General features: G+C 48.7%; 1 protein-coding gene across 1 annotated transcript; it reads left to right on the top strand.

Annotated features, from left to right (window-relative positions):
• Positions 1-2267: 2267 nt before the first annotated feature.
• GCAT (glycine C-acetyltransferase) lies at positions 2268-15693 on the top strand. The gene is made up of 9 exons (XM_007069107.4): positions 2268-2529; positions 9880-10010; positions 11192-11293; positions 12251-12397; positions 12763-12917; positions 13769-13851; positions 14256-14427; positions 14950-15071; positions 15542-15693. The coding sequence occupies exons 1-9, from the start codon at positions 2331-2333 to the stop codon at positions 15691-15693; spliced, it is 1263 nt and encodes a 420-aa protein (XP_007069169.1). The 5' UTR covers positions 2268-2330.
• The last annotated feature ends 831 nt before the right edge of the window (positions 15694-16524 follow it).

Consider the following 16524-nt stretch of genomic DNA (forward strand, 5'->3'; position numbering starts at 1 on the left):
TACTTGAGCAAGACAATTACTGATGAACTTATGAGTCTTTTGGCATCAGAAACCAGGAGGTGCATGTTTAATAGCTACAAATAAGCTAAGTTTTTGTTACTGTCACTGCAGATGCAACCACGGATATTAGCCATTTTGATCAAATAGCCATTTTGCTTCGTTGTGTTGGTATTGAGCATACCAAAGGAAAAGTAGCTATAAAATATCACTTTGTTAGTTTTGTGGCAATGAGACAGATGCTGCATCCTTGTGTGACCAGTTAACTAATGTTTTATTCTGCAGTTATGGATTACAACCCAAATATATGTCTGGACAGTGATATGATGGGACCAATGTTATGGCTGGGGATCATGGAGGATTGCAAGCAAAAATGAGAGAATAGTTTTCAGGAAAGGGAGACAACGTGTATGCACCATACATCCATTGTCCAGCACATCAAATTAACCTAGTTTTGGTGCATGCTGCTGAAGTTAAGGCCAGTCTGGCCCTGAAGGTTTTCACAACTTTGCAGGAAATATATAAATGTTTTGTGAACTCTAATCATTGATTGGAAAAACTAAAGATTAAGTCTAAAAATAATCTGTATCTTCAAACTCTTGCTTGAGAGAGTACAGTTTTGCAAAGAGAAGAGGAATTTGATGGTGCACTGAAGAAGTTGGAAGGATTGATGCAACAGGTGAAATTGGACAGGCTTCTGAAGAACAAAGGAGCCCTTTAAATTTAAAGGTACTCTGCAAGACTAGATGGGCAGTGTGAATGAAAGCCACTGAGGCAATGACAGTAAATTTTCAGAGTATAATTGAATGCCTAGAAGATGGAATTGTTATTGAATGCAAGAGTTGTGAGACATATGTTGAGCAAAAAGCAACCTGTCTTTAATGGGTTGGATGTTCTACCTCAATCTGTTATAGTGGCCTAGGATCTTACTCACGGTGGCTGCAGTCTCTGGAGTCCTTTGGTCAAAGAAAATTGATCTGTTTCAAGTGCTCTGGATATTTGAGAGCACAGTGAATGAGCTATGCAAATTCAGATCTGAAGAAAAGTATGAGGAAATTATAAAAGAATCTCACAACAGGTAAGAAGCAATAGGTTTTGAAAGTGCAAACTATTCAAGTCACAGGAAGAGACATGTACACCGCCGGGATGATGAATTTGCACATGATTCTGTGTTAGAAGCAAAAGATAACTATCAAAGGAAATATTTGACGTCTTAGACAATATGATCGGGGAACTAAAATCTCAGTGTGAGAGATATGAAGTGGTCGTTATTCTATCTGGTTTCCTCCATCCCAGACAACTTCAGAATAACTTTAGAAAAGTCAAAGGAGGAGGTTCTTAAACTCAGGGGAAAATACCCATATTTTTCTTTAAACTTGGTTCACAAGATTATGTCTTTCAAGAGGTATTATTTTACAAAAGACACAGAGGTGTTCAATTTGTCAGTTGGAGTCCAGAGCTACTTGAATTTCATAGTGTCAAGTTCTCTTGATGATGTTTTACCTTACCAGAAATGGAAATGTGTTGAATCTTTCTCACCCTACCAAGTGGCTGGTGATGAATGTGCAAAAAGCACATTAGGATGTGTCAAAAACTGTATGTGTTCAACACTATTACAGACACGGCGGCGTGACCTTGCTTTCCTTAAAACAGAGAAAGATGAGATCACAAGGTTGGAGCTGGACAGAATCATAGAGCACTTTGCCAGGGAAACGTTGCTTTGGTGGGAGGTTCCAATACATGGAAACGCAAGCCAACACAGTTAGAGTCCACTTTTGTTTAGGCCTGTGATTTTTGATTGGGGTGTTTGTGTGTGTTTTGTTTTTGTACTCTTCATGTTTAAATAAGCCTAAGGCGACGTGACCATTGAACCCCAGGCAGCAGGTTTGCTGACCAAACTCTGACCCTTAAACCTGCCCCTGCCTGGACTTCAGTCATGACCTGCAGCAGCCCCGGCTTTCCCATTCCCCTTGGACAGCCCCATCCCTCTGTCCCTACGTACTGCTCTTGGCCTGTGGTCCCAACTGCCCTGTTCCAGTCCTGGGGTCCCCCATGTACCTCAATCCTCCCCTGTAGTACCCACTTGTTCTTACAGTTATGAGACCCAGGCAGCGCTGGGTCAGTGCCCCTCAACCCTAGGGCTGGGGTCGCTGTGCTCAGGCTCCAGCTTCCCCCACACCCCTAGTCTAGGCTGTGAGCCCTGGCCCCTTAAATAAACTCTGTCCCTGGCTGGTGCGCCTTCTGATTGGCTGGTTCGGGTTCCGCCTCCGCCGCATGTTTCCCTCCCAGGCTTTTTGCAGCTTGCCTTGTCTCGGTGTCGCGGAGCTGGGGGAATGTGGGGCCGCCGTCTCCTGAGCTCCCCCCTCTCCCCGGGGCAGTGCAGGGCCTACAGGGCGAGGGCTGCCCTGGCCCAACTCAGCCACGTCCTGGAGGCTGAGCTGGAGAGCATCCGAGGCGCTGGTACCTGGAAGAGTGAGAGGGTTATAACATCAAAACAAGGGCCACATATCCACGTAGAAGGCAGCAGAGGAGGTAGGTATTGCATGAACGAAATGTAACGCGTCTCCGGTGCTGGCTAGGCAGTGGGAGAGGGGAGACCCACAGGGCAGAGGATTATAAGAAACTCCAGACGAATTTAAGACTATATAGGGGAGAGTGCAGCACTGTGGCCGATGAAATTCAGCTTTGATATTCATCAGATAATGAATATAAACCAAAACAGCCTGACTCACCCATGTGCTAATGATCGGGGAGGGAGGAGAGAACTGGAGAGAGAACCCTGTACGCACATGCAGTAAAAACATGAAAATTATTACTGTGCTTTATAAAAGACATGGAAAATGCAGTATTATTTCAGGAAACCCCCGCTTTGGAGCAGTGTGTTTTCAGATTACAAAAGGGGTAGCTGAGATTATTGAATCAAGGGCAATGAAGATCGATAGGTCCTGGGTAGAAATTACATACGCCAAAAGATTACAGAACGAAGGATTGTTTAATTTAGGTGGGAGAAGTGTTCGAGAAGATATAAGCATTGTCAGGCTAAAATAATATTTTTTTTAAAATGTAAAACAAAGACTATTGAACATCCAATTTAATGGACATTGTTTATACACTGTTTATTTTTTGCATTTCTCTCACCTTGGACAATGATGTTATATTAGCCAATTTCAGTTTTGTTTCTAGTCAATATATCTCTTGGGTTCTGCACAAGCACAATGTGGCAAGGCAGTTTGTGAAGATAGTATGGGGCTTTTCATTTGTTTTTGTGTTTTTATTTGAAAACTTTCTCTTTGAATTAAAAAACAAAACCCAATTCTGTGGGCGTCCGTTTTTCGAAAACATCATTTTATTTTTGTTTGTTTGTAAACAAATACATTTTGGGCCTAATTTGACCTGCCTCTGTGCCTATAACTGACAGATTTATTATTATGAGGACTATAGTGAAAGATGGTCAGATCCTTCCCTCTTATGCAGTCCCATAATATGAGAACAAGGGATCACTTGATTAAGTTAATGGCAAGTAAATTTAAAGCCAGTCAAAGGAAATACTACTTCTTGCTGTGTGTAATCCAGCCTGTGGAATCCTTGCTGCAGGAGGTCACGGAGTCAAATACTGCAACTGGAGTATTTAAAAAAGAGCTGGATGATTTTATGACCAATAATAATGTTTGTGTTTATGCCAGCTAAAATAAGGCAATCAAAACTCACTTCAAGAAGCAGAGTGATCACTGCAGCGCTTAGGAATGAATTTGTTCCTTCTTTTTAAGGTTTTTTGGATGACAAATGCAAGGCAGTAGTATTTATGAGCACTGGACTGGGACTTGGAAGATGAGTTCTTCACTTTTCAGCAGATTTCTTGCATGACCTCAGGCAAGTCACTTGTGCTATGTCTACACTGGCAATTGAATGACAAAACTTTTGTCTTTCAGAGGTGTTACCACACCCCCTCAATCCCCCCCAAAAGACAAAAGTTTTGCCAACAACAAGCGCCAGTGTGAACAGCGCGCTCCTGCCGACAACGCAAATGCCGCTCATTGGGGGTGGAAGTTTTTTTATTGGCAGGAGAGACGACAAACAGCGGCTACGCTCCGACTTTTAGTGGCTCGGCTGTAGCGACACAGCCATGTTGTTAAAAGCCGTGTCGTTAAAAGCCTAAGGCTGTGTCTACACTAGAGACCTTACAACGGCACAGCTCTCCCGTCAGTATAATTAAACCACCCCCCGCGAGTGGCAGTAGCTATGTCTTCTGCTGACATAGGACTGTCTACACTCGCGCTTCTGTCAGTGTAACTTATCTCACTCAGAGATGTTGGGGTTTTTTTTTCACACCCCTGACAGACAAAAGTTTTTCCAACAAAAGTACTAGTGTAGACATAGCCTGACTCTCTGTCTCTTCAGACTTGAAATAAGGTGGAGACCAGGTGGGCGAGGTCATAGCTTTTATTGGACCAACTTTGGTTAGGGAGAGAGACGAGCTTTCAAGTCCCACAGAGCTCTTCAGGGCTGGGAAAGGTGCTCTGAGCATCACAGCTAAGGGCAGGTCTACACCTGCACTGAAGCAGCTGCACTGCTGTAGGGTGAAGACGCTCTAAGGGCTAGTCTACACTGGCAACGCAGCGCTTGTGTGGTTGTGGCGCGGCACTGGGAGAGAGTGAAAAGTGTTCACCCACAGGCGATAGGCTATTTTTGTCTTTTATCATTTTCCTGTGTGAGTTCATTTGAAACCGTAACGATTGTCTGGTTTCACACACATCATTGTTACTGGGGAATTTAGTTCACTGTGTGAGGTACGCCATATGTGATAGGCATGTGTAGGATGTATGGTTTTCGAAAGGTGTGTTGTAGGGGATGTTGATCATTATAGCAGTGGAGATATGTCTGCAGGTTTGCATTTGTTGTTCTGGCAGGGTCCAGTGCTGCTTTGAGTTGGTGTGTTTTGATTTGTGGGAAGCTTGCTTCTGATGATGAGCTTGGGGAGGCTGTTTGAAGGCCAGAAGTGAGGGATCAGGAAAGATTTTTTTTTTTTTTTTCAGGATGAGGTCTCCACTCCGTATGGATTGTAGTTGTTTGATGAAACCCCATGTGGGTTCCAGCGTGGGGTGAAGGGGATTTATTTCTGTATCAAAGCAGGTTCTCTTGGGGTATTTTGGTGGCCTGTTCCATGAAGCGATCTACTTCTCTGGAGTGTCCTTGTTTGGTGAAGTTGAGTGTGTTAATGTGTATATCTCAGATTTTCTCCGCAGAGCATATTCTGTGGTACCTGAGTGCCTGCCTATAGATAACAGATTTCTTGGTGTGTTAGGGGTGGTTATTGGATCTGTGAAGGTAGGTGTGGCGATCCGTCGGTTTCTTGTATATGGTTGTCTGTAGGGTTCCATTGCTGAAGCTGATTGGGTGTCCAGGAAGTTGATGCTACTGTGGGAGTGTTCCAGAGAGAGTTTAATGGACAGATAGTAGTTTTTGAAGTTGTGGTGGAAATCTGTGAAGCCTTCTGTCCAGAAGATGAAAATATCAATGTATCTCAGATATATAATTGGTTTTGTGGTGCGCTTGTCCAGAAATTCTTCAAGGTAGCCCACAAAGAGGTTGGCATATTGGGGAGCCATCCTAGTAACCAGGGCTGTTCCCATGGTTTAGACAAAGTTTGTTGTTGAATGTAAAATTGTTTTGGGTGAGGATGTAATGGATGAGTTGGGAGAGCGTTTGGGGTGGATATCTGAGGTTTGTCCGTTGTCTTGTAAATATTTGAGGCAGGCAGCCATGTCGTCATTGTTAGGGATATTGTTGTATGGGGAAGTGACATGCATGGTGGTGAGGATGGTGTTCCAAGGGAGGTTGTTAATGTTACAGAGCTTGTGGAGGAAGTAGGTTTTGTCCTGGAGGAAATTGGGCCTTTGTGCAGTGAGTGGTTTGACGATGGTTTCTGTGAGTCCCAATATTCGTTCAGTAAGAGTGCTGTGGTCAGATATGATGGGTTGACCTGGGTTCCTTTGTTTGTGTAGCTTGGGAAGCATGTAGAAGGTGCCTGGCATGGGTTCATGGGGGATGAGTTTATAGAGTTTCTCTTGGAGTTGTTTGGAGAAGGATTTGATGATATTCTTAAATTCCTGGGTAAATTGTGGTGTGGGGTCTTTTTTGAGTTCTTTATAGTAGGTGGTGTCAGAGAGTTGTCAGTTGGCCTCATTAACATAGTCATCATAGTTGAGGACTACAGTGATCAAACCAAAGTCAAAGGGAGCGCCACTATCTGGTGGTTAGATTTCAGGACTGTATGGCTGTCCTCTCGGTGGTGGATAGATTATGGTGGATGTGATGTTTGTTAAGGATTTCTCAGTCAATGTTTTCCCCTGAAGCAATCAATGTAATCATGGGTGTGGTTTCATCCACTCTGTGGTATCCAATCTGAGGATTCTTTTTTCTTATGATTGCTGGCGGGGACGTGGTAATTGTGAGTGGTGTCATTATTGTGAAATAATTCTTTGGGGCGGAGACAGTGGAAGAATTGTTCTAGTGTTCCACATGTTAGTACGGCATCAGGTTCTGTGGTGGGACAGAAGCTTAGCTCCTTGGAGAGTACAGATAATTCATCTCCAGTGAGGAGTAGTCTTGATAAATTGATGACATTTGGGTGTCGTGTAATGTCCACGTGGTAGGTACTGGTGCCATGGTTTCTCCCGGAGGTGTTCTGGGTCACTGTTATTCTGTGGGTTGTGGGGTAGTTGTAGTTGGTTCCACTTTTTGTTTTTGTGTTGGGTGGCTGTCCTCAGGTTTTTTTTGATAGTTGTTTTGGATTTCTTGCATCATTTCCAAGTAACTTTCTGTGTGTTTGTTTTTTCCTTCCAGTGTGTGGTGCACCTTTTTAACAGTGGGAGTAATTAATAATGGGAACAAATTACCAAAGGTAATGGTGGATTCTCCATCACTGGAAATTTTAAAATCAAGATTTGATTTTTTTTTTCTATAAAACATGCTCTAATCTAAATCGGAATTAATTTAGGGAAGTCCTGTGTTATGCAGGAGGTCAGATAGATGATCACAGTTGTCCCTTCTGGCCTCAGCATTGTGAATTTCTACCTCAGTTTCCCCATCTGTCAAATGGGAATAATGTTACCTTTCTCCCATGCTTTCTCTGTCTCTTGCTATGTTTTGTTATGATGCCCAGCCCAATGGAGCCCCAGTCACAGTTGGGTCACTATTGTAATACAAATAATAAAAATTGGCCTGGTACATTGAGAGTAAGAGCTTTAGTTTTTTGACAAAACCCATGGAGAAAACACAGAATTTCTACCCCACCGTATATAAATTTCAAAACCCACTTAAAAAACCTAAGCCACTCACATGGCCAACCACCACCTTCCATGAGCTGTTTGGTTGTATCATTCTGGGATATATTCTAGAAATGTAATATTCCTATTCTATAAAAAGCTTAACCCACACCTGGCTGTTGATGATTTGTGTCTGTGACTGCATATCCCTGTCTAGACAAGTACCGATCTCTGGCAGTATTTCGGCCCATTTATACTAAATCACAACAGAAAAACCAAACAAACAGAACTGGGGAAGCTGACTTCCTGATGCCCCCGATATGGTTAATACATAGGTAAGGACCTGTCTACAAGAGAGAACCAACTTTTTACTGTGTCTTGAGATAGCATATTGCAGCTCAGTCCTCTGACACTGAGGAGCTTGTAGTGTATTTTAGGCCCTTAGGCTGTGACTCTGTTCTTCAAACAGAATTAAGAAACTGTGTTTAAACATGCTTGTTACTAACCTGTTTTTTAAGGGCCTAGGATGACCCTGATCCTGCAAACATATGCAGATGCTTTAATTTAAGCATGCGAGTGATCTCATTGGGTTCAATGGAATTACTCATGTGAGTAAGGATAAGCATGTGCATAAGTATTTGCAGGATATGGGGTCATGGTTTGGCAAGCCAGTGTGGTCAGGGCCTAATTTTGCTAGATTTCTACAGATTTCAAACAAACACCCTTTTTTGTAATTTAATGAACATGAAAGGTGTTTTTTGTTTTTGTTTTTTAAAGATGGTTTGAGCCCGTCTGCATTGACTGGCCATAATTATGGTTTATTTGGATGGAAAGCTCTTTGGGCCAGGACTGTTTCCTGGTGTGCGTGCGTATACAGCACCTACCCAGCACGATAGGATTCTGATACTGACTGAGGCCCTTGTCTTCTACCATGGTATAAATGTTAAACAGAAATAATAAGCATTGGTCCTTATCAGTTCCCGGTCCTTTGTGGCTGGGAGCTCCCTGATGGTGACGGTTGAAGGGGGGTTGTCAGTGTCAGTTTCAGAATCCCATTTTGGTTTTGTGAACACCTGTTGTATTTCAACCTTCATTTCAAATGTAATCTTCAGTATGGCTTGGAGCAGTCAGCCTCTAGCAGGAACTCGACCCCATGTCCAGAAACTGTCTGAAAAGCTGGGACAGAGCACAGCAATGCACTCCTGGCGCAACAGGGGTTCTACTGGCAGGTCCAATACTGTTGACTGACTCCCTGCCTGAAAGCTGGTGGTGGGTGTTGGACAAGTCCCCAGAGGAAGAGCAGGCACAGAAAAGGTGTCAGAGGCTGTCTTAAGACATGCCGCCTGAGTCATTGCCAGGAACAGCGGGAAGGAGTGGAGACAGGAGGAGCTTGGCTTCCCCTAAAGGACTTGAATCAAACCCAGGACTCACCAGGGGGAGAGGACGCTGAGGAGGCTGTGTCCGAAGTTTGTTGTTTTCCATAGATTTGTAACGCTATTGAGCTTTTTAAGAATAAAGTGTGTGTGAGAAATTCCTTTGCTAAGCCTGTGTGTCCTTGCTTTGCTGCCCTCTTGTCCCGGGAGGGGTTAACTAGAAAAAACCAGCGATCCCACAGCCAGATGGACTCTGGGGACTGTGTCTAAGCTACTGGGGGCTCTGGGCTGGGGCACTGGTTCCCGGCTCTGAGGCGGCTGGACTGTGGAATCTCCGTGCCCACAAAGGGTGTCACATGTAGGGCCTGCACCCGGGAGTATGCCTTAAAGACCTAGTGGTAGGAATAGTGAGTGACCGGTCGCTCCCCAGGGCCAGGGAGCTTAGCAGCACATGGGATTTGTGGTTGGAGCCAGTCACAACTGACTGGAGTCTGTTCAGAGAGCAGGACTCGGTTGTGACATTGGTTTTCTATTTAGGGCCTGGAAGAGGTGATACTTGCTCGCGTTGCCATCTGAGAATTGGTTTGCTTACTTTTATCTGCATTTTCAGATTTTCATCCTATATTCAAAAAACAAAGTGACCAGAAAAAGCCAGGATTTTAGCACTGTCCTTGAATCACCCTTTTTGGGAACCTGAATTTAACAACCGGAAACTTGGCCTGCCTATTACCTGAACATCTTCTGAAGCAACAGGCAGCCTGTCTCCCACTGGGTGGAGATCCCAGATAGAAGGATCCTGGTTGCCATGCCTGTGCTTATGTGAGGAGGGAGAGAGAGGAAACCGATTAAGCTGTCTTAGTGATGGGTCATTGTGAAGCAATTGGACTTATCTACTTTTGCCCACTAATCAGCCTAGGGGGGCAGGCTGGGAGTGTGTGACACAGGAATGTTTCCATGGCTCCAGGCACATACCTGGCTGCTTTTGGTGTGTTCGCTTCACTCCTGCTATTGGCTGAGGTTTTCTCTGTTGTCTATTCAGTCCACTGCATGCATCCAATGAAGTGAGCTGTAGCTCACGAAAGCTCATGCTCAAATAAATTTGTTAGTCTCTAAGGTGCCACAAGTCCTCCTGTTCTTTTTGCGGATACAGACTAACATGGCTGCTACTCTGAAACCTATTGTCTTGCTGCATCAGGGGGTGGGTAGGAATTGCTCACTCCTTCCTGCCCTCCTCCTCTTTGCAGGGATCCTGAATTTCTGTGCCAATAACTACCTAGGGCTCTCCAGCCACCCTGAGGTGATCCGCTCTGGACTAGAGGCCCTGGAGAAGTTTGGAGCTGGCCTCAGCTCTGTCCGTTTCATCTGTGGGACGCAGGTATGGGTGGGGCCGTGATCGGGAGTGGAGTAGTCACCTTTTCCTTGGGCTAAAACCCAAACATCTGTTGTGCTGCCTGCCACCAAGCCGCTCTGCTCCCAGGTGGAACCAAGTAGGGTGCTTTAGGTCTGTCGTGTGGGCTGGCCTCTCCTGGCTGGCTGGCCGGCCGGCCATCCTTCTCTGTTCTAGCCCCTCTTTCTCTCCTCTTCCTTCCCTTCTTCCCTACTTGTTTCTCCTTTCCTCCTCCATCTGATCTCTCTCTCCTCCTGTCCTGCTCCCCATGAATGTACTGTCCCCCCCCCCCTTCCCTTTATTCCTCACTCTGCCCCTCCCACCCTGCCTCTGTCTGTGTGAGCCTGACCCTTCCACAAATAACCAGGTCTCCACATGAGCTCCTGGGAGAAGGCAAAGCCCTCACTCCCACTCTCCCTTGCATATTAATTAGCTGCCATTCTCCACGATCTCTTCCCAGGATCTTGATTTTCCCCCAAACCAATCCTATATCCACCACTGAGGAAAGAAGCCTTTAGCTTTGCCTCCATAGTTACCTATAACAACAGTGCAGGCAGGTGCTCAGGTGCTTCCCTTTCTCTCAACACTTATCGGCACGTGCATGTCCACACAGACACAGCTCTGCATGCTTATCCATACACATGCTCACACAGACACGCCCCTACATGCACTCAGTGTAAGGGTATAGAGTAGGCTTTTGCGTTAAACCAATAAAAACCCCCAAGGTTATGTTTAAAAAAAAAAAAAACAAACCCTGAGGATCTTTAGTTTTAAAATAAACACCCCAAATTTCCCAGGGCCAGACCTGCAGCTACCATAACTTGAGGTAGCTTCCATGGCATCAGTGAAGCGACCCCAGTTTACATCCGCTGAGGATCTGGGCCCTTTGTGTGGCACTTAAACATCTTGGGGCAACGCCCCAGTTAAAAATGGGGAAGTGCCTCAGCGCATGTCACCTGTCCGTGTTGGTTTGGAGTCTTGTGGTTGCAGTGATTGGTTTGGGGGACCAAAAATTATAACCACAATGTAGGTTCCTTGGTGAGAAAACTCATCTGGGGAAAAATAGGCACCCCAGACAAGCAGGGAACTCCCTGGCAAGCAGGGAACTCTAGCTGGACCAATGGTCATGTTAATTGAAACCCCTCACTCTGTGTCTTGGCTCTCTCTAGAATATACACAAGAACCTGGAGGAGAAGATCTCTCGTTTCCACCAGAGAGAAGACGCCATCCTCTATGCCAGTTGCTTTGATGCCAATGCTGGTATCTTTGAGGTTCATAGTGCATGTGTTGTGCTTTGTTTAGGGGGCAGCAAGGGCAAGGACCACATAGGCAACAAGTCAAGCTCCCAAAGCGGTTGCTTCTGCTGATGATCTAATTTCCCTCAGCGGGTTGCAGGCTGAAGTTAAGAGAGATGAGATAGGGACAGAGAGGAGGCCTAATGGCTCTGTGTGCTGCTGGGGCGGGGAGCTGAGTGCATCATGGAGGTAGTGCTCTCAGACAGGGAAGGGGTGGGATGGAGGTGCCATGGAGCTTTCTAGTCAGCCTTCATCTCCTCCTTCCTAGTAGGGGTGACTATCACAACGAATCCTAGGTTTTGGGTAGGCCTCTGCAGTGGAACCCATCCAGCTGCCTCCTCGGAGGGACCCATCACTGTTGGCCACCTTCTGCAAGCCCCCAACATCCCCAACCTGAGCTCTCTGCACCCGCTCATATGAGAATTCAAAACGGATGCAGCCACTCCACCTAAAAAGTAGGGGAAGCGGTTCATGCATACTGGCAAGGGTGGGTGAGGCCTGCAGGGGAGGATGGGTAGCCCCTTGTGGGCATATGGTGATGGCGAGGATCCCAAAAGTGTGGGGCAAGGGGCAACTGTCCCCAACTTAGGCCCAGCCCTGGAAGAGGAAGTCAGCACATCCTACAGGGTTGGTGGAGATGTGGCTTATGGAACAAACCACACAAAGAATGCAAAGGGAGAGGAACCCCATGGCGGGGAAAAGGAGCTGAGAGATAGAAGTCTTAGTGGTGTATCGCATGACATGAGGAGAGACATGGTGCCCTGGCACTACCCCATGAGTGGCCTGACCACCAATGGGATGCAGAGGATTCTGGTGGTCGGCTAGTGATGCTGCCAAGCCAGGAGTTCTGTGATGACACAGAATTTTGCCCATGTATCCAGCAAGGACGCTCCCCCCGTAACCCACCGCAGCCCATTGTTTTGCTGTCCGCAGGCACTGCTGACCCCCGAAGACGCGGTGCTATCGGATGAGCTGAATCACGCCTCCATAATCGACGGGATCCGCCTGTGCAAGGCCAATAAATACCGCTACAAGCACATGGACATGCAGGACCTAGAGGCCAAGCTGCAGGACGCACAGGTACAAAGACGTGCTCTGCCCTGGGAGTACAGTCAGTCTGTGACCCACTTCCAGTCTAGGAGCAAGGTGTCCATCCCCCAGAGAATAACCTTGCATCTTCTAGAGAAGTAACCCCCTTTGGCCAGCACTCGAAGCAGCCTTGCTAGACTCTAGCAAGAATCCAATCCTTTGCTCGTTGGTGGGAGGAAGCCTGCCACAATGTGAGCTCAAGAATGGATGGAGGGGAGATGGTGGATGGGGCCATATATTCATGTACCGGGAGTACTAGACCCCAGTCTCCATTTCCTCCTACTTCCCAAAGAGATTTGCTCAAGCAGTTGTCTTTACCCACAATCCCTTGCAACCTGCCACACACTCTTCCACAGAAACACCGCCTGAGGCTGGTGGCTACCGATGGTGCCTTTTCCATGGATGGTGACATCGCTCCATTGAAGGAGATCTGCAGCCTGGCCCAGAAATACCAGGCCCTCGTCTTCATCGATGAATGCCATGCCACTGGCTTCCTTGGGCCCAATGGGCGGTACGAGACCAGGCCTTCCTGCTAGTCCCATGTCTTACTCTCAGGGGCTAGACCAGCCACTGGTGTGAATATGGGGTTTCTTCCTTGTGGGGCTGTGGATTCTTAGAGCCACTAGTCCTTGAAGGGATCCCCACCTGGCCACTGAACCTCCCCCGCCTTACGAGATGGTAGCACCTTCCTTTCTCCACCTGTCTTTGTGTCAGGGAGTGGCATAACTGGGGTGGGCTCCGATTTTGGGGGTAGCGTTCTCAGTCTTGGGGTGTAGGTGGGCAGGGTTTGTTTGGAGCGTACTCAGGGGCCGCATCACTGCTCTGACTTATGAAACCCCTGGTTTGCCGTGTGCAGGAAGTAAGAGCAGCCTGCCCTCCGGAGAGATGAGGATCCTACCCTCCAAGCCCCCAGTGCTGCCTTTGCTAACAGGGCCGGCTCCCTCCTGCAGGAGGTGACCTCACCCCATCTGGAGAGAGAACTCCCCTGAGGAGGCCAGCCAGGCTGGCTCAGCATGCTTCCCTGGCCTGCGCCCTGCTGCTTTATGCTACTGCTGGATGGACAAGGCCTTCCCCTCCCACAGCACAGCACATTGGGATTTCACAGCCTGCACCCATAGCTACCGTCCTGGTTCTGCGTATCCTTCGTTTTAGCACGAAGCTGGCAGTGGGGATGCAAATGGGTAGCGATGCCCATTGGGTTAACCTGCCACTGATGGCGTGGCTACTCCATCAGGACTAGGAAACACCAGAGCCACGCTGGAGAGAAAGTGGCAATGAACTGGTGCCAGGCCACAGCCGCCACGGCCCAGTCCCCCGGGTCGGAGCAGCCAGGGCTGATGGGGTCGTGTTCTCTCCTCGCAGGGGTACTGATGAACTGCTGGGAGTAATGGACCAAGTGGACATTGTCAACTCAACGCTGGGGAAGGCACTTGGAGGAGCAGCAGGTTCAGATATTCCCCTTTCTGGGGCGTTGGCTTTTCTACGTGGCCCTGTACCCGGGAGCTCCCCGAAACCCTTCTGCCCCCCTCCCTTTAACAGTACAAAACTGATGGAGAGCACCAAGATGTGGACAGGAGCCGAAGGACCTGGACCCAACGAGGGTCACTACAGCAAGGGTGAAGGGGACCTAGCAAGCCCTGCCATGTGCACCCTCTTCTGACCTTCCTTTGGAGACGTCACACCTGGGCACCCAAGAGGGAACCCATTAGTGAAACTAACCAGCTGGGATCCCAGGCTCTGCTGCCTGTGTTACCGGGGCGGGGAGGGGGGGAATTTCCCAGGGTCCTGTTGTTGGCTCTTCCTCCCCCTGTCCCTAATGACGCTCTGTTTCTGTCTCCTCCCCCTGCAGGTGGCTACACGACCGGTCCCAAGGCCCTTATCGACCTGCTGCGCCAGCGCTCCCGCCCATACCTCTTCTCCAACAGCCTGCCTCCTGCCGTCGTGGGCTGCGCCTCCAAGGCCCTGGACCTGCTCATGGAGAGCAATGCTATTGCGCAGTCCATGGTGGCCAAGACCAGGCGGTGAGGGCTGAGGACCTGGGATCCTGTCTCAGGGGGAGAACCCCAACAAGCCCCTTCTCCATGCAGTCACTTCCCTGCCCATCTCACCCCCTTGGCCAGTAGACTCCTTTCTGCTCAGGAGTGAGTTGTCTCTGGTTCTTTATCCGTCCTCCGCTGATAGCACCACCCGTGGTTTCCATGGAGATGGCTGTGATATCACAGCCGTGGGATTACCTAGTGCGAGCTCCAGCATGACCCCACGTGCCAGGCACCTGTCTGGATGCAGAAGGCACCATGATAGCCAGAATGGCACAGCGGAGCCTGCCACGGGGCCTTTGAGGTGGGCAGAAAATAGGAGGGGATCTCAGAGGAACGGCCCCTTCCTCACACAGGTTGGGTGGTGCGGCGTTTGATCCTGGCCATGGAGGAGCCAGGACGGTGCAGAGCCACACAGGTGCCAGAGCAGTGGGCTGATGGCTGAGGGGAAGGGCTTCCCCGAGCAGGGATGATGTGCTCTTCTTCCCTCCCCTGCCCCCCCTGCAGGTTCCGAAGCAAGATGGCTGCAGCTGGATTTAGCATCTCAGGGAATGATCACCCCATCTGCCCTGTGATGCTGGGCGAGGCCCGGCTAGCATCGGTGATGGCTGATGACATGCTGGAGAGAGGTAAACCTGGAGGGGGCTGGGGCTGTCAGGTGGTGGCGTCATGTGCAGATGAAGGGATGGCCTCTGATCCTCTTTCCCTGTAGCTATCTTACTCCATGTCTGGTAGCTGTATGGGATTTTCTGTACCTCCTCAGCCCCTCCAGCAATAGGGAAGTGCCCCGCTCTAGTTATTCCCTGCCACATTGCCTCTACTTTGCTATGGGGCTTTGGAGAAGAAATTTTCCCCACCCTGCCACTCTGCTTGGCAGCACATACACCATTTGCCCTTCCCATTGCTTCCCTTGCAACTCTGTAGGGGGTGCCTCTCCAGTACCAGCATGGAGTTGTGTGCTGCAGTGTCTGATCCCTGCTTACGGGGGGATGGGGGGGAGAGAGAAAAGGAGCTAAAACCCCTGAAGACCCCCTCCCACCAGTAAAGGAGCCCCAGTATTAATGTTTGCCTCCCCCTTGCACATGACTCTCATCACCAGGCATTTATGTCATCGGCTTCAGCTACCCTGTGGTCCCCAAGGGGAAGGCACGGATCCGGGTGCAGATCTCAGCCGTCCACAGCGAGGACGACATCGACCGCTGCGTGGAGGCTTTCACAGAGGTGGGGCGTAAACATGGAGCATTGCCCTGAATAGCCAGCAGGCACAGGGGATGTGATGGGGCCTTTTCCAGCCTTTCCACAAGCAAGACTGTGCCTAACCTGGGGAAGAACCATAACCAGAGTGATGCCCAGAAGATAGTAGGATGTTGAAGATAAATGGATCCTGGCCTCTAGGAGGCATTAGCTACCGTAGCGTTCACAGTGGTGGGGGGGCGATGGTTTGGGGGTGGCTCTTCATGTTACAACACACATTAAAGATTCAACCAAGACATAAAATCCGCACAATCAAGCATCTTGGTGTGATTCTCCCATCCCAGGCCTGCAGTCTGTTCTTCCCCTCCTTCCGGCTGCTGCGGGCCATGGTGGGGAGCTTGGAGGGGGGGAAATGGTGTTGTCCCCTGAGGACAGTTGTGCGGGGTTAGAGCCTGCTGTTAGGAATCATTGTACACTTAAAGGGCATGGTTCATCTTAGCCCCTCTAAACAGCTCCAGTGGCATAAAGGGGCTGGAAAGCCGGCAGATCTGGCCCCCGGGGAATTCCCCCAGTGCAGAGGGGAGCTGGCATAACAGCTCTATGCCATGCCCGTTGGCACATCACCTCACTCTAACTGCTGTAAAGGGCCCATTAGCCCTGACTGGGATGTTGGTGCCACCGTAGCTAGGGGCTTGGGGTCACTCTCCCCTCTCTGGTAATAGTTTCCATGCTGCATTGGCCATTTCAAGCCCTTATGCTTAAGTTGCTGTCCTGGTCTCAGAACACTTCACCTCCTGTGTCTGTCTCGCCTGCTCGCCTGTAGGAGGCAGAGGAAATGCAGCTCAATAGGTAGACCAGCAGCATTGTACCCTGTGGCCTTCTGGGGTC

This window comes from Chelonia mydas, chromosome 1 (assembly GCF_015237465.2).
Source record: "Chelonia mydas isolate rCheMyd1 chromosome 1, rCheMyd1.pri.v2, whole genome shotgun sequence".
NCBI classification, from domain to species: Eukaryota; Metazoa; Chordata; order Testudines; family Cheloniidae; genus Chelonia; species Chelonia mydas.

What these genes read in the sequence shown, in the direction of transcription:
- GCAT (XM_007069107.4), top strand. Translation starts at nt 2,331, where the DNA reads ATGTGGGGCCGCCGTCTCCTGAGCTCCCCCCTCTCCCCGGGGCAGTGC. An exon ending in CGTAGAAGGCAGCAGAGGAG is followed by an intron (nt 2,530 to 9,879) that starts GTAGGTATTGCA and finishes TCCTCTTTGCAG; the next exon opens with GGATCCTGAATTTCTGTGCC. An exon ending in GTTTCATCTGTGGGACGCAG is followed by an intron (nt 10,011 to 11,191) that starts GTATGGGTGGGG and finishes GGCTCTCTCTAG; the next exon opens with AATATACACAAGAACCTGGA.